Here is an 18,751-nt window from a genome sequence, read left to right on the forward strand (position 1 = left end):
AGGCTCCTATTATACAGTATAAGTTAACTCAACCCAATCGGGCTAAGTTCAATGACTAGTACTTGACCGTTAGGGCACACCACCCCTCTGGCGTGCGATCACCCTCTTATATGAGGCACTGCAATTGCAAAACACGGTGTGTCTAATCCCACCCACTAAACACCCTCTTTTTGAGGCACTGCACTTGGAACAATGTATTCAAACCCGACACGCTAATTAATCACCCTCTGTAAGAGGCACAGCACTTTGAACAATATGCCTAATCAACCACGGCACTTTAAACACCCTCTCGAAGAGGCACTGTAAAAGACATCAAACCATAATAGTTAAATAAGGAATACTCTTCAGGTAATAATTACCCCCCCCCCCCTCTCGTTTTCCCATGTCCCTCTTCAATCGGTCACATTCAATATCCTACCGGCCTGAGCTATACAATAAATAGGGCATATGAAGGAATAGCCAATATGCAGGTTAAATTAAGAGGCACGATATAATACAGACAGTATAACTATAAGATACACAATATACAATACAGTATATATACCAATTACACAGTAGGCCTATACACAGTTATAAAATAGGCCATACTAATTACAATCGTTACTAAAATACAACATCCTATAATAAGTGCAATGTGTGTAGTCCCTGCTCCTGACGTCATTACCCGGCCCATTCACATCACACTCCCCCCCCTTAAAGAAAGGACTCGTTCTCGAGTCCTACGGCGACATGTGGTAGTCTAGAGACCAACGTGGCGCCCTCCGCTGGCGTACTGGACGTCCCTCCTCGACAGACCCTGAAGGCCGACATTCCTGCAGCCCTGGACTGGACACAACCACCTCCGACTGGGGCGCAGCTTCCGTCGCAGCGGGAGCCCCCTGTGTTCCCTCTGCATCCTCTGGCCCACGATCACCGGCGGTCTGGTCCCCTGGGGCCTCCTGTGTTCCTTCTGCGTCCTCCGGCCCACGATCACCGGCGGTCTGGTCCACTGGGGCCTCCTGTGTTCCTTCTGCGTCCTCCGGCCCACGATCACCGCCCGTCTGGTCCTCTGGTGGTGGCCTCCCTCCTGCAGAGCCATCCCGGCTGGAAGGTCGATGGCAGACCCAACTGGCACTAAACGGGGACCCAGAGGACTGACGTCGGCCAGACAGGTTTGGACCACTCCTCTGATTAGCTCTCCTGGATGCTGGCGCTGGATTTAACGGGGCTGTCAAAGAAGAAGTGAAAGGTTTGAGTCGGTTGAAGTGAACCACACTCTCTGGGCCTCCCTCCACTAGCACTAGCCTATAAAGCACATCGGTCACCCTCTCCACCACTCTAAAGGGACCTTTGTACCGCCTCTGGAGCTTGGGACACACCCCACGCTTCCTGGCCTTATTCTGAACACAAACCAATTCCCCATCAGAATAGTATTGAAAATTGGCCCTAAAGTCATAGGACTTTTTCTGCTGTTCTGAGGCCCTGGCCTGGTGCCTTTTAACTGCTTCCACCACCGTGGACAATGTGTCCCGCAACCTAGACACATAATTGTCCACCGAGTCGCAGGACTCCTGATTGCCCACCTTCAGCATAATATCCACCGGCAGAACAATTTCCTGTCCAAACAGTACTTTATATGGGGTGAAGGAGGTGCTAGCATGCACACTACTACGATAGGCCAACATAACATAAGGCAACAGTGTGTCCCAGTTTAACTGATTGTCCTCCACAAAGAGAAACAACATGGACAAAAGGGTTCGATTAAAGTGCTCCACCAGCCCATCTGACTGGGGATGGTAGGGGGATGTCCTTGTTTTCTGCATGTGCAGAAGCCTACATAATTCTCTGAATACATTCGACTCAAAGTTACGACCCTGGTCGGAGTGGATACTCCGTGGTGCCCCAAACCGACACACCCACTCCTCGGTCAAGACTTTGGCAATTGTCTGTGCTTCCTGGTTAGGCAATGGAAAATACTCTGTCCACTTGGAAAAATAGTCCCCCACAACCAGAATATACTTATTTTTCCCAGGGGTCTCGGGGAGGGGGCCAAGAATGTCGAGTGCCACCCGTTCAAAAGGCCTAGATACCCTGGATGTCTGTAGGGGTGCACATGGCCGCTTCCCCCTGACTCTTCCTTGAACCACAATCGACACATTCTCTAACCCATCTCTTGACATTGCCAAACCAGCCTGGCCAATAGAACCGGTCTTTAACTTTTCCTTGCAGCTTCTGCACCCCCAAGTGCCCCCCGGTGGAGACATTGTGCAGCTGCGCTAAAACCCCAGGCACCATTGACTGAGGGAGCACCACCTGTACCCGAGAGGCTGCATCGGAATTTGCAGGAGGAATCCGCACCAGCCTATCCCCCTGCACCTGGAGCTGACTCCACACAGTAGCATAATTCTGCAGGCCAGCGTCTACCGGTATTGGACCGGAACCAACCTGATTTTTAAAGTTAATTATTTGTCTCAACTCACTATCGGCCATCTGTGCATCGGATAACTCATCAGTCTCTTTTTCCCCACTGGACACTACAGAAGGCAGAGCTTCCTGTACTGCGCACATCCTTACGGTAGCCCTGTCTGTTATTGCCTGAGAGGCCTTCTGGTCAGATAGTTCTTTTCCCAGAAAATCCGGCAGCCTAGAAAGGGCATCAGCATTGCTGTGTAGCTTGCCTGGACGATGAACAATCTTATACTGAAAATTGGCCAATTGTTCAAGCCAACGAGCCAACTGCTCCTCCAAGTCCTGAAAGTTATGAAGCCAATGGAGAGAATTGTGGTCAGTTCGCAACACAAACTCCCTACCCAACAAATACTGCTTGAAGTATTTGGTAAACGCTACCATACTCAAAAGTTCTTTCTTAGTGGTGGCATATTTACGTTCTTGTTTTGTAAGAGCCCTGCTAGCATATGCTATCACTCTCTCGAGTCCTCCCTCCTCCTGAGACAATACTGCCCCAATCCCCACGTCACTTGCATCCGTATCCAGGATAAATGGTTTGCTGGGGTCTGGATAAGCCAAAACAGGGGTGGTAATCAGACTACACTTGAGCTGCTCAAAGGCTCCCTGACAGTCCTCACTCCAGCGAAAGTGCCTCCCCTTTTCTGTCAACTGATGCAGAGGCCGGGCAATGTCAGCAAACCCTTTCACAAAGTGCCTATAATATGAGGCTAGTCCCAGAAAACTCTTAACCTCAGTCTGGCTGGTGGGAACAGGCCACTCTCTGACTGCCTCCACTTTAGCAGAATCTGGCATCACTCCCTCACTAGAGATTACATGTCCGAGGTACTGGACTCTTGTTGAAAACAAGTCACACTTGGATGGTTTAACCTTAAGGTTGGCCTGCTGAAGTTTCTCCAGCACACCACCCAGGCGTGTTAGATGTTCATGGAAAGTGCGCCCAAATACAATTATATCATCCAAATACACTAAGCAGGTAGTCCACTGCAGATCAGCCAGAATTAGGTCCATCAACCTCTGAAAAGTGCTGGGTGCATTGCAAAGCCCAAAACTCAACACATTGAACTCAAATAGCCCCTGACGGGTGGTAAATGCAGTTTTATGGCGGTCTTTCGGGTCTACTTCCACCTGCCAATAGCCACTCGCTAAATCCAGGGTGGAAAACCAACAAGCATGACAAAGGCTATCCAGGGCATCATCGATCCTAGGGAGGGGGTATGCGTCTTTTCTAGTAACCTCATTGAGTTTCCTTTAATCGACACAGAACCGGAGCCCACCCCCTTTCTTCTTGACCAGTACAATGGGAGAAGCCCATGGACTACAAGATGGCCGAACTATCCCACTATCAAGCATTTGCTTCAAGTGGCTCGTCACCTCTTGCTGTAAATGGAGGGGGACCCTTCTGGGGTGCATCTTTATTGGCCTTGCATCCCCCGTATTAATCTCATGCGGGGTCAGATGAGTCCTGCCTAAGTCAGTCTCCCCCTGACTAAACACAGTGATGTTCTTATGCAGTAACTCCCTGACTGCCTTTAACTCATCAGGGGCAAGACCCCTCTCCCCCACGCCAAACTGACGCATGAGTGTATCAACTGTCGAAGGCTGCAAGGTTTTTCCCCCCTCACTCTCGTCATGCAGCTCCGCCCCCCCTTCCTCCACTTCAATATCAGTGAATAGGGTGCCTACTTTCATGCCACGCTTTAGCATTCGACCCTCATTAGTGACATTAATAACCCTCACCGGTAATGTGCCCTGCTGGACTCTACATACTACCCGAGCTACCAAAACATCACACTGTTTGGAAATGGAAGTGGAGGGTTCCAGCATTGCTGCTGCATAATCTCCCCATCTGCTCTGGACCTGACCCAAAATAATAATTTCACTGTGTGGGGGCACCAGGGTGTCAGACTGCACTACGACAGCCTGAGGCTCTAATGATGGGTTAGGGTCAACCAGGGTTAGTGTGTGCCACGGGGTGATGTGTCACACTTGGTCCCGCCTGTGCTGTGCGTTTTTAGGGGTCTCTAGTTCCCTCTTTTTTTGCACTTTGGTGGAGTTGACTGCCGCACCCTCTTCACTAGGAAGGGCGGGTGGACGGGACTCCCCTCCCCCCTGGTGGTAGGGCTTGCGGGTCCTCAGGGGGTACATTTGTCGGGCCACGTGTCTGCTCTGCCCCATATCTCGGTATGGCGAAGAGCGAGACGCGAGGCCAGTACGCTATATAACGAAAGGTTATGAGTGACTATAACCTAGTTATATGAGTACTGGCTGAGCGTCTCGCTCTTAGCGCGCCCTGAGGTCCCTTGGTTGGGTTTTCTATGATGGAAACTTTTTCCCGAGGAAGGGAGAGTATGACCATGTCCGGTGTCTTGTAGGGGGACACTGGGGCGGGGCCTGGTCAAGTGCATGGGTGCATTGTTTTCGTTAATGAAGTACAGTAGGTACTGGAGATAGGGGTATATCTCGGTATGGCGAAGAGCGAGACGCTCAGCTAGTACTCATATAACTAGGTTATAGTCATAACCTTTCGTTAGAACTGGTAGACGCTTTTCCATTAAATAGGGTAGGCTACTGAGAATATTTAACACACATCAGTGTCTGGCATAATCTTCCTGGACACTTTACACTTTTCATAATCTTCCTGGTCACTTTACACTTTACAATTTGTACACTTATTACTGTATATTTTTGGCTGTATTGTATATTTAAGATTTTGAATGTATATACATACGAGAATATATCCCAGACTGTATTTTATTCTTTATTCTTATTTTTTATATTATTATTCTTATTTTTGTCTACCTAAATGTTTATTGTTTACTGTGAGTGATCTGTAGTGCTAAACTTCCCTTGGGATAAATAAAGGATTTCTATTCTATTCTATATGGTGTCCATGTCCATCCCATCACATGAACGAAAATATATTTTGCACTATAGCCTAACATAAAAATATTATTTTGTATGCAAAGCTAGCAAGGTTAGTAGCTTGAGCTGAATTTAAAGGTCAGCTCAAAACAAACAATAAAATTCACTTAGAAATTAAAACAAAATCCTAGGCTACTAAATTTCATCAACACACAGTAAAGGGAATTTGACTTCGAACTCAGTTGACTGTCTAGCCCTAATCCCTGTTGCGCAATGTCCTTTTTCAGTAAAGTTTTAGTTTTTGCTAAGAGTATTGAAGCTTGACCTTGTTGCAACAGATGACCCAACTAGTGTGGGGTGTCACATGATAATTCTAAGACATGTCTGGTTCATTCTTTAACCATAATGAGTTTCTCACATTGGTAGCTGGGTTTACATGGTTCCGCTTATTCAATTGGTCTGACATTTGACGGGAGCAGAGTTTTGTTTAATTAATGAGATCTGTGTTTTGAAATTCAAGGACAATTGAGAATAAGGTCATGGGTAATGAGTTAATCTGCAAACTGAATAACATGAATCACGAACATGAATCATCTTATACTGTATGTAGGAGCCAAATCCTATGATGATAAATTGTATCTTTATTGCCCCATTAGACATATAGTTTATTATGGTATTTGTGCTTTGTGTTTATTAATATATGTCATAATGAATTCCAAGATGGAGGCTTACCTGGTCAACTCCCCTTTTTTCCCACGTCCCCCCTAACCACTCCTATAACATGGCAGGTAATTTAGAGTTCAGGTAGGCAGTCCCATGTGAGGAGAGAAAGGGCAAGGAGGTGGAAGTGACCGTTAATGGACTTCTAAAAAAAGGTTCTGTCCCCCCCTGTGGAGAGTCGACTGTAATGGCACATAGAAGTTCGGTTGTGCAGCTGGATGAGCTTCTGCAGCAACAAATCAGGCATGACTTCCCTGAACGACAGCGGGAGGAGCAGCTTGAAATGTCCAGGGAGGACCACATCTTCATAAAGTGTGTCCCCCAGCCAGCCAAACAGTCAGGCCTACCACTTAGGAAGAACACTGAATTTCCCAATAATCGCTGCATGGCACAACAGCGGGCCCTTGGCCCAAAAAGGAAGCTTAGCAAGTCTCCTCAGTTCCATAAGGATGACATCAAGTCTGTGGCCGACAGCCTGGATAAAGGCTATGCCATAAAGGTGGGAAAAGGCTAACTGGACAGCAGCAAAAGGACTGGGTATATCCCACACCATGAAGTTTACCATCCCAAAAAACACAAGCCATGGATGGAAAGCTTGACGAGTACAAGATGGTAGTCCAAAGCTTAGAGCCACAGACTACCACTCTTCGCAGACCTACTGTATCACAAAGTTCTGTCTGCTGCTCGAGGCTCCTACATAGAGCACACACATACACACACCGCCCCCCCCCCCTGTTCACTAATACACTCTTACTGATAACTTGGAAGATGGATGATTTTTTTGCTTGGATTTAGATTTTTGAATGGACTATACATTTTGGCTCCTTTTTTTTGTATTTTATTTTTTTATTATTTTTTAAACAAACATATAAACAAACATGACAACACACGATAAGATATACAAGCATTATTAACAGTGCACATCCAATGAAATCACTATAGTTAAATGTCTTATACAGGATATACCCCCAATACCTGCTATCTAATACCCTACACACATATGCTCTAGCTCGTACCCCCCCCCCCCTCCCGGACCCCCCATTGGATAATCCATCCCTCGCTCCTAACCAGACACTACCATTATATGCTAGCTTTTATTTTCTCCACCACTTTAACCACATTGTCATTTTGGATTCATTGAGACCCAAAATTCTTGCTGTAGATATTTCTTGATAAATCACATCGAGATATGTAATAATCCAGACCTTTCGGCACATTTTTTCCGGTTGGAACCATCGTGATGCTATCAGCTTTTTAGCCACTGTGATACCCGATAAAACCAGTCTCTTTAGCTGTGGATGTACTGCACACTCAAAAACATCATTCAGCAGTAATACAGAGGGGTGTACAGGTATATTCAGAGTTAAGAGATTTGATAATTGCTGAGTCACTTCTTTCCAGAATATCTTAACTGGTGGGCAGTCCCAGTACATGTGCATAAATGTCCCCTCGTCCCCATTTGTACATAAGGAGCATTTGGAGTCTTGTTTAAGACCCATTTTTTTCAGTCTTATAGGAGTCAAGTATGTCCTGTGAATATAGTTAAGATTTATTTGTTGATGGTCCGGGTTCCTTGATGTAAATCGAACATTTGCCCAGGCTTCTTGCCAATCAAACATTCAACATTTTGGCTCCTTTTTTATATTTTGAAAGTTGTAATTGTTTCGTTTGCCTACAAGAACAATTAGAGGCCGACTTGTAGGAGCCAAATCCTATTATGATAAATTGTATCTTTATTGCATTAGACATATAGTTTATTATGGTATTTGTGCTTTGTGTTATTAATATATGTCATAATGAATTCCAAGATGGAGGCTTACCTGGTCAACTCCCATTTTTTCCCACATCCCCCCTAACCACTCCTATAACATGGCAGGTAATTTAGAGTTCAGGTAGGCCCAGGTAGAGCGGTACCATATCGTTTTTGACCGCACATAATTTGCACTTAATTCGCACATAATTTGCACTTAATTCGCACTTGATTGACAGTTTATGTTAATTTACAAAACCCTTTTTGTTTGTTTTATAGTGGTAGGCAGCTATTGGGGCTGCTGTGATTCGCTTTCCAATAAATCCTGTTTGTTTTGACAAAGTACATCGGATCTGCGTCATCTTTTCTTTTGGACTGCAATTCGGAGCGTGTCGGACTAACAACACATTACCTGGAGCCTAAAGGCAACTGTGGTTCGTAGGATTGCGTTTACACTGTATACACTGGTCTTCTGAATACACCTGCTATGAGACACAACTCTATTCATGCAATATGTGCTATCCTCTCATTGTCTGGTGAATGGCCACAGTACAAGGAAAAGTCAGTTTACAAACGTGCACGCTTTGACCCCTTGATTTTAATATTTTAATATTTGATGAAAGTGCACTTTGTATACTGACCAAATCTATTTATTTATTTATTTATTGGACTATTCTGGCCATCGTCTGCCATTCCAACAGTGCCATAGCATCATCATGACATATTTCCTCAATGGGCTCAGTCGTAATGTAGACTTGAATGGTGGTTGGATTTATGTGCTCCTATCGTCAGCTTGTACTAATCACTGATCTGTTAATTACATTTTAAATTTCAATGTAGCTTTTTTTTATGAAAAAGTTAAACATTCTCCACATAAATTGACTTTTGTCCATTACCTGCCAATTGGCTGGGTCACTAAACAAATGAAAAATGAATGAAAATAAACTACAATATAAAATCCCACTTTTGACCTTTAAAAAAAAATCTCAGTATACTTTGCTTCCCCTTCCCTTACACTGTGAACTACATTTGGAAGGTAACTTTCTTTGATGGTAAATTGTGGGTGGCTCTTAAAAGAGCCTTTTGAGAGTTGAAGACAGTTCTGCTTAGACGCTTACTTCTTCTTGGGGGCCGCCTTCTTAGCTGCTTTGGGCTTGGCAGCCTTCTTCGCTGGGGCCTTCTTGCGCGCAGCAGGCTTTTTCGCCTTCTTTGGGCTCTTGGTCGCCTTCTTGGGACTCTTAGCTGCTTTCTTAGGACTCTTGGTTGCAACCTTCTTGACTTTCTTGGGAGACTTATTGGCGGCAACAGGCTTTTTAGTTGCCGCTTTCTTGGCCTTTTTAGCTGCAACAGGTTTTTTGGCTGCAGGCTTCTTGGCTTTCGGGGCGGCTTTCTTTGCGGGTGTCTTGGCCTTAACCTCAGCCTTCTTGTTGAGCTTGAAAGAACCGGAGGCTCCTGTACCCTTGACCTGGACCAGGGTTCCCTTTGTCACCAGACTTTTGACGGCAGTCTTGACGCAAGCCTTGTTCTTCTCCACGTCGTAGCCACCGGCAGCTAAAGCCTTCTTTGCGGCAGCCAGGGACACACCGCTCCTCTCTTTAGAAGCGGACACTGCCTTGACGACTAGGTCACTGACGCTGGGACCCGCCTTCTTGGGTTTTGGAGCTGCCTTCTTCTTGGCAGCCTTAGCCGGAGCAGCGGGAGCTGGAGCTGGAGCGACTCCTGCCATTGTTCTCTGATCTGACACACGAGTACTAGAAGTAAGTAGTCTCAATAGAGTGATGGTGTAGCTGAGGCAGGGGTTGGTCTTAAACACTACATGAGAGCCATGTAGACTCAATCCACACGGTCCTCCTCTGCTGCCAAAATACTTTGTGTTTTCTCCTCGCCAAAAAGAGCTGAAATAGACAACTGTGAATATTGCAGAAATCTAATGCCAAATGGGCCAGCTAGCAGAAATATGTCCCATCAGAATCAAACCATTTCGAGGCCCATGGTGCATTTGGGGACATTCCAAACCACTAATTTCCGCCGTCGCCACTGTCCGCAGCTACTTTTCTCTGTTATTTATCTCTTGCATTTCTTTAAAGTTCATCAAAATTCGACTAAATCTAAATTGCCAGTGAGCCGAGCTACCTGACTATGGACCGAAAGGAAGATGAGTCATCTGGGGTTAAGCATTTCGTTTTAAATTGGTGCTTTTACTGTGTTGGTAAACACAGCCATTTGTAGCTAGTGGCCTGTAGCGCAGGTCACCTCAACTTGTACGAGGGATGACCATCTTAGATCAATGGAAAGCTTGAATATGATTTCAAACTAAAACTAGACCTACCTTTATGAATATTGCAAAACGATTAATTTACCAACAACAATTGATTATGTTTGCAATTTAATATTTCTAAATGTTTTACTAGTATCCTCAGGTCAACTGGGTAGTTGCCATGGGGACATTAACATGTGCACATTTTATTTTATTTTATTTGCCTCTTTGACACCACCTCCTGAATACCCAGAGTAGGAGATGAGCCATGAAGTCTATTTATGTCTATAAATACTGTGTAGTGTGGATGCCTATGAGTAGGGTGAGTAACCTACATGCCATTACTCCTTTTTCTCTATTGACTCATTATAGCTCCTTTATTATCTTGAAATCATATAACACCTGCTCATTACTTTGACATTGTTTATTATTACATACAATGTATCCATGTCTGTAGCTAGATGCTGAAAAACAGGGAACAATATAAACTTTTTATATTTAGATAATAATAATTAAAAGAAAAACGGCCAGAGATTTTTTACCAGCCAAAAATTATAAATAGCTTTTTATTATATCTCCATGAATTATTATTGTTGAATTAAGGGACTCTGTGTGGGGATGTTAGTGACTGTCTAACTGTACATATGACTGTTTACACTTGTAACAGGCTACCTGTGTATATCATTGTCTCTACCAGATGTAGCCAGTTATATAGATATATCTGTCTCCACTGGAGGGCGCTCTAGGCGTAGCTACCTGAGTATTCTACCATAGAGGTAACTATAAAAGAGATTGCCCCCACCCATTTCTTTCTCTCCTCAACGGCTCTCAAAGAGAGCAGAGCTCTGTACATCTACTGCTTATATGTGAATAAAGAAATCAAGCCAGTTCGGGCACAATAGAGAATCCATGCCTCTTGACCACATTCTTGACGCCCCAAAGCGAGTTCTGTTAACAGGTTATGGATCCAGATAGCGCCGGGGCGAAATGTGGAGGAGGCACTGGTATGTCCTCCTCCACAGCTTATTCATCACACACTTTTGATATAAGTAAACACATTGCTTTGGTGCCTCCGTTCCGAGAGACAGAAGTTGATACTTATTTTAATGTGTTTGAGCGTATTGCTGCTTCATTGCGCTGGCCAAGAGAGGTCTGGCCTTTGTTGCTTCAATGCAAATTGACTGGTAAAGCCCAAGAGGTTTGTTCAACACTTTCCCTAGAAGATAGTCTATTGTATGATACTGTGAAGGCTACCATCCTTCGTGCATATGAGCTTGTGCCCGAAGCTTATAGGCAGAGGTTTTGCAGTCACAAGAGAGCTGTCAACCAGACCTTTGTAGAGTTTGCTAGAGAGAAGGGAACTCTCTTTGATAAATGGTGTGCAGCAAGCAAGGCCTCAGATCTTAACTCTCTCAGAGAACTCATTCTATTAGAAGAGTTTAAGAATAGTTTGCCAGAGCGTATTGTCATTTACCTGAGTGAGCAGAAAGTGTCCACTCTGCAGCAGGCTGCTGTATTAGCTGATGAGTTTGCGCTAACCCATAAAACTGTGTTTGTAGATAGGCGTGACTCGTTTCTCCCCCATGATTTCTCTCAGAAGCATTCTGTCCCCAACCATTCAGAATTCACACACCCCCGACAAAGATGTCACCTCCACGCTCAAAAGAGGAGCGGACATGTTACTACTGTCATAAATCTGGTCATGTTATTTCTGACTGTTTAACATTGAAACGTAAGCAGCAACCGTCCTCTCAGAATTTTAGGCAACCCAAAGGGGTTGGTCTGATTAAAATGGCACCTGATTCCGATCGACAGATGCACAATGATCAGGATGTTCTCGACCCTTGTTTCAGGCCATTTATTTCAAAGGGTTTAGTTTCCTTGACAGGGGATCCAAAAGATCAGTTCAGATCTTACGAGATACTGGAGCCTCACAATCCTTTATCCTCTCTGATGTACTACCTCTGTCTGAAAAATCTTCCTGTGGTTCTAGTGTCCTAGTTCAAGGTATTGAGATGGGTTTCGTGCCAGCCCTGTTACACTGTATTCATGTACTGTACAATCTGATTTGGTTACTGGTTTCTTTAAAATAGGGGTGAGACCTTCCTTGCCAGTTAAAGGCATTTCCTTTATCATGGGAAATGATTTAGCTGGAGGACAGGTGAACGCTGTGCTGGAAGTGTTGGATCACCCAGACACAGATTCTCTGCCTGATGACTTGTCACAGAACTTCCCTGATGTTTTTTCTGCAAGTGTTGTCACTCAGGCTCAATTGAAAAAGAGAGGTGATGAAATTAATTTGTCTGACTCTGTTTTTGCTTCAGCTTTTGTCAGGGAGGAGTTGCTGGCTCCAACTTCTGATACCGCTGACAAACCACCGACTCATAGTAAGGTACCCCCACAGACAACTGTAACTAGTTCCGACGCATTGAAGTTACCCGTTACTCGTGAAATGCTAATTACTGCCCAGAAGGCTGACCCTTCTCTTGCAAAATGTTTCTCTTCTCTTGAAACAGAACAGAGGAGAGAGTTGCATTCTTATTTTGTGGATGAAGGAGTTTTGATGCGTACATGGAGGTCCCATGGTACTAGACTGGCAGAGCATGCACAATCGGAGATAGGGCTACCAGATTAGGTACCAGACTGGAGCACTGTCTATCAGATTGTTGTCCCTGCAGTTTATCGTCAGCATGTACTGTTCTTGGCCCATGACCACCCTTGGTCTGGACATTTGGGAGTCACTAAAACATACAACAGAATACTTCAACATTTCTTTTGGCCCGGTTTGAAGTCCGATGTAGCACAGTACTGTCGTACCTGTAGTACTTGTCAGATCACCGGAAAGCCAAACCAGGTAATTCCACCTGCTCCCCTCTGTCCTATACCAGCGGTCGGTGAACCATTTGAACATGTCATAGTTGACTGTGTTGGTCCGTTGCCAAAGACCAAAGCCGGCAATCAGTTTTTGTTGACAATAATGTGTACCGCCACCAGTTTCCCTGAGGCTATACCTTTTCGCAGAATTACAGCGCCTGTAATAATTAAGGCTTTGATGAAGTTCTTCTCCACATTTGGACTGCCTAAGGTAGTACAGACTGACCAAGGCACCAACTTTCTGTCTAGGTTATTTGAGCAAGTGTTACAGTCCCTGGGTATCCGACATATAGTGTCCAGTGCCTACCACCCTGAAACTCAGGGGGCTCTAGAACGTTGGCATCAGACATTAAAGTCCATGTTGCGTAAATATTGCTTAGACACAGAGAAAGATTGGGATGAGGGTGTCCCCCTTGTTCTATTTGCTGCGCGAGAGACCATACAGGAGTCTCTTGGTTTCAGTCCTGCTGAGCTCGTTTTCGGGCACACTGTTAGAGGGCCTCTGAAAGTTCTTAAAGAACGGTTCATGTCAAAGGGTGCCAGCACACCCACTAATGTTCTAGATTTTGTTAGCCAGTTTCGAGAGCGACTGCATCAGGTGTGCTCTCTCGCAAAAGAAGCGCTCTCTTCTTCCCAGAGAACTATGAAACGGCACTATGACGAGGAAGCTGTTTATCGATCTTTCCAGCCAGGTGATAAGGTTCTAGTCCTGTTACCTATCCTTGGTTCTGCTCTTTCCGCTCGTTTTTCCGGACCGTATGCAATAGACAAGAAAATAAGTGATACGGACTATGTAGTTCGCACCCCTGATCGTAAACGTCACTCTCGTGTTTGCCACATCAATATGCTTAAACCATATTTCTCCAGAGATAGTCTGCAGGTGAAGACCTCAGACCAGACAGCCGGACTGGCCGTCTCTGCTGTTGCCTCAACTCCAATAGTTCCGGACTCTCCTGACGTTAGTGGTGAGGATGTAGATGGCTTAGAGTTGCGCAATGCAGCCCATCAGTGTGCTAGATTGTCCAACACTGAGATGTTATTGAACCTGCCCACTCACTTAGCACACTTACCTGAGGAGCGGCGAGAGGACATCACAAATTTGATTCAGACCTACATGGCTCTGTTTGGTGATGTTCCCTCCTGTACTTCTGTATTGGCCCATGGTATTAATGTTAACAATGCTGTGCCTATCAAGCAACATGCATACCGTGTTAACATCACCAAGAGAGCCATGATGCAACAGGAGGTTGACTATTTGTTAAAACATGGTTTAGCCAAGCCAAGTTGCAGTCCCTGGAGTTCACCTTGCTTGTTCCCAAATCATACCAGCGGCCATCAGGCTCCACAACAGTGGGCAGCGACTAGCAGCCTCCAGGCTCCACAACAGGGGGCAGCGACAGCGACTGCTACCAGACATTGACCTGGGACTTATAGGAACCCAAGGAGGACAACCTACACTACCATAGGCTTACTGCACCTTATGTGGACACTGTGATACTGTGATACTGTGAATAATGTATATTTCAGTGGATACCGTGATACTGTGAATAATGTATACTCAGTAGATAGTAAATTATAACACTACCTCACGCATACTGCACCTTATGTGACACTGTGAATAATGTGAATATTCTTCAGCTAGTCAGATAGTAAATTATATTGACCATATTGACCAAATTGTTTACACTGCCTGTGTTGTTTTTACTACCTGTACACTGTGTTGTTTACTACCTGTACCCTCCCCCCCCCCCCATGCTGCTATGATGCCTGAATTTCCCGAAGGGGATCAATAAAGGAATATCTTATCTTATCTTATCTTAAATCGGATGGAACTCCTAGATTTTGTACTGATTTCCGAAAGGTAAATGCTGTCACCGTGCCTGATTCCTTCCCACTGCCCCGCATGGAAGATTGTATTGACAACCTTGGGTCTGCCACCTATGTTAGCAAACTAGATTTGTTAAAGGGTTACTGGCAGGTCCCTTTGACCCCCCGTGCCTCGGAAATCTCTGCGTTTGTTACTCCTGACAATTTTTTGCAATATACTCTAATGCCTTTTGGAATGCGTAATGCCCCGGCCACTTTCCAGCGACTGGTGAACCTAGTCCTGGCTGGTGTTCCAAATTGTAATGCCTATCTCGACGACCTGGTTGTCTATTCAACCAACTGGCGTGACCACATGACAACCTTACAAACTGTTTTGGCTGCTTAGCTGGAGCCTCCCTGACCCTTAACCTTGCCAAGTGTGAGTTCGGCAAGGCTACGGTTACCTATCTTGGTAAGCAGGTAGGACAAGGACAAGTGCGTCCGGTGGATGCAAAAATATCTGCAATCACAACTTTTCCAGTGCCTACTACTAGGCGGGAATTGCGTAGATTCCTTGGGATGGCTGGGTATTACCGTGGTTTTTGCCGAAACTTTTCTTCTGTCGTCACTTCTCTCACTGGCCTGTGTAGCCCGTCCAGGCCATTCATTTGGACAGCTGATTGTCAAAATGCATTTGATGGTGTTAAAGCTCTCTTATGCAGTTCCCCTGTTCTCTCTGCTCCAGATTTCTCCCTGCCGTTCCAGCTGGAGGTGGATGCCAGCGGGGTAGGAGCTGGAGGAGTGTTATTACAGGAGGATCACGATGGTGTCAGTCACCCGGTTTGTTATTTTTCCCGGAAATTTAACAAACATCAACTAAACTATTCCACTATTGAAAAGGAGACTTTGGCTATGTTGTATGCGTTGCAACATTTTGAGGTATATGTCGGTTCGAGCGTGTTACCAGTGGTAGTATACACCGACCACAACCCATTGGTATTTCTGTCGCGGATGTACAACCACAATCAGCGCCTCATGCGTTGGGCGCTCATAGTGCAAAATTATAACCTCAACATAAAGCATAAGAAGGGGTCTGAGAATGTGTTGGCGGATGCTCTATCTCGGAGTTAAATCTCTTGTGCGGTTGACTTGTTTGTTGACTGGTTCATTGTTGTACCGACTGCTTATTTTGTTTTTTTCATGGCTCTTTACTTTGAAGTACATGTTATCTCGGAGATGGGGATCTCGTTGTTAAAGAAAAACATGTTTTGTTGGTGTTATGTGTTATGTGTCAAACATGTTTTTGTCTTATGTATGGGGGTGTTACATCCCAATGTATATATTCCCCAGTGTGTGTCTCCATGTGTGTGTGTTCTCCATTTTTGTTTCCTCCCTCCAGCCATTGTTCCCTCCACCATTGGTCCCTGCCAGGCCTGCCTTTCCATTATAGCAGCACAGCACCGATTGGTGGATGGTTTTCCAGACTCCAACACTCAATCAACACCACCCAATCATGGATCACCACACACCTGTTAAAACATGGCTTCTCACTTCAGTCTCTCTCTCTCTGGCATGAGGCTAGGCCTATTGTTACTTTGTGACATTGACTTTGACATTTGCATTACGTTTATTGGCCTTTGTGCTTAGTGGAAATTGCCTTGTGTGTGTATGGCCACAGAGAGAGCATTGTTAGCTATAGTTTGTTTTTGTATATATTCTGCATTTGTTGTATGTATCCTACACTGTAACACGCAACACTTGATGAACATTGTTACTCAGCTGATAGAGTTGTACCCTTCTTGCTGTCTTGTCGTACAGAACTTGTAAGTCGCTTTGGATAAAAGCGTCAGCTAAATGACTAAATGTAAATGTAAATGTAATGTGTTTTTCTCTCTTTTCTCAGGAAGCACAGATGGGGTGAGCTGCCATTTCCTTTGGATATTGTTTTCTCCTGTTTTGGTTAGGTAAGGGTAGTTTAGGTAATGTAATTTATTTTACCATAGATTAGATTGGTTTATTTGGAGTATAGTGGTGTTTGTTTGTTGTTTTGGCCTGGGCTCACCCTTGAGCTACATGTGCTTCCTTTGCATCTCAATAAATATCATTGTTGTTTACAAACGTGGTCCATCTTTTCTGTCAACCAACTGTTATGTTACAGCCCTTTACCCTTAGACACACAGGGGTCGTAACAACGGACAAGATGGCGGCTGTGGACAGGATGACGACAGCGGCGGCTATCGACGTGAGATGAATAGAGATGACGCCAGGAGAATCGATGGCGGCGACGACCGACGCGAGGCGAGTCGAGATGACGCCCGGAGGATAACGGAACAAGAAGACTGCGCTTTTGGAGCGCGGACGGCGGACACCGCCGGGCCGGCCCAGATGCAGCGGGCCACGAGAAGGAGACTGGTCGTGGACACGGGCGCGTCGTCCCATATCATCAACGACAGGAGTCGGTTCAAGAACTTTGACGACACTTTCCAATCGGAGAGGCACTGCATGGAACTGGCCGACGGTAGACGCATCTACGGGCTGGCACACGGGAGGGGGATGCACAGGTATGCCTCACGGACAGCAGGGGGCGCCGGCGTACGGTGATGCTGAAGGACGCCCTATACATACCATCGTTTCCACAAGAACTATTCTCTGTAATAGCTGCTACTGCAAGCGGCACCAAGGTGTCCTTCGATAAAGGTAAAATGTTCTTGTAGAACCTGACGGTACCCGGTTTGACATAAAGATGTACCAGAAAGTATTTTATCTGAAAACGGAGTGTAATGACTATGACCAGTGTAACGATAATGATGATGCGTATGACGGAACGGCCAGCCACAATATTCAGACATGGCACGAGATTATGGATCATTGTAATTACGAGGATTTACTGAAACTGCAAGTAATATCAGAGGGTATGCACATTGAGGGGGAGCGTAGGCCTGACAAAAATTGTGCAATGTGCAAAACGGGAAAGTTTACCCAACCAAGACATAGAGATCTCACAGACAGAGTGGAGGTACAACTCGCGCTGTTTGACATGAACCTAGTCGGCCCAGCAAGCGGCGAGTCCATGGGAGGTTTTGGATATGTACAGTCTTTTACAGACGTGTGTACAGGGGCGACGTTTGTCTATTTTGTCAAAGAGAGGAGTGACATACTCCAGGCCACAGAAAAATTCCTGGCAGACGTAGCTCCCTATGGGGTAGTAAAATGTCTGAGGTCCGACCACGGAGCCAAGTTTACAAACAGAGAGTTCCAGTCACTGTTGGGAAGGTATAGGATAAGACACGAGACGTCACGCCCATACCACACATGCCAGAGCAAGGTGGCAGAGAGGGAATGGCACTCCCTTTCTGAAATAGCTAGGTACAAGCTAGCAGATAGTAACTTACCAAGGAGCCTATGGCATTATGCGGTACAAGAAGCCGCTTACACCCGAAACAGGTGCTTTAATAAGCACTCTGGCACTACTCCATATACAGCGCTGACAGGAAAGAAGTGTAATCTAGCCAGAATGCACCGATTTGGATCAGTGTGTTATGTGCACCTGCAGGGCAAGGGAAAACCCAAGTCCAAGGACGTTAAAGGATTTTTCGTAGGACACGACAGAGGGAGTCCTGCTCTCCTAGTGTATCATCCCGGTAAAGGGACAGTACAGGCACACATGTGTCACACGCCCAGGTCAGGCCAGACCTGGGAGAGTCAGCACCAAAGACATGAGGTGAACAATGGTCTCCTACCACCCTCTGGTGGTCACCCGCAGACGGTGCGGGCCAGTACATTGGACATGCTGACTAATGTTTTAACTTTAATTAATAGTGTGATTAATGTGGTGTCCTGGTGTGTGCTGTCCTTGACTTTCCCTTCCCTGGTGTGATGTGGTTCACTGTTTTGGGTTTGTGTTATGAGTTGCTTTAGTGTTTAGTTGTGTTGTTTGTTTCTATGTTTTAGACTGGGCTGCCAGGTGTTGTCAATTAGTTATTAGTTAGTTATAATTAGTAGGGGTATTTAAGTGTGTGTCTCCCTCTCCTCGT

At 45.4% G+C, this 18,751-nt stretch overlaps 2 protein-coding genes across 4 annotated transcripts in view; both read right to left on the minus strand.

Annotated features, from left to right (window-relative positions):
• Positions 1-633: 633 nt before the first annotated feature.
• Positions 634-18,751, minus strand: part of LOC311234340 (uncharacterized protein) — a 107,089-nt gene continuing 88,971 nt past the window's right edge. For all 3 annotated transcript variants that reach the window (XM_084321490.1, XM_084321488.1, XM_084321489.1), the window contains one exon: positions 634-1,207. In XM_084321490.1, coding sequence (XP_084177616.1) covers positions 740-1,078 — 339 coding nt within the window. In that variant the 5' untranslated portion in view covers positions 1,079-1,207 and the 3' untranslated portion in view covers positions 634-739. The remainder of the gene's footprint in view (positions 1,208-18,751) is intronic.
• Positions 8,895-9,506, minus strand: LOC311235572 (histone H1-like; the record flags this gene model as incomplete). Its single annotated transcript, XM_084323039.1, has 1 exon — positions 8,895-9,506. One exon carries the CDS (start codon positions 9,504-9,506, stop codon positions 8,895-8,897), a length of 612 nt encoding a protein of 203 aa, XP_084179165.1.

The sequence above is a fragment of the Notolepis coatsorum genome, assembly GCF_963971535.1.
Source record: "Notolepis coatsorum genome assembly, chromosome: 1".
NCBI classification, from domain to species: domain Eukaryota; kingdom Metazoa; phylum Chordata; class Actinopteri; order Aulopiformes; family Paralepididae; genus Notolepis; species Notolepis coatsorum.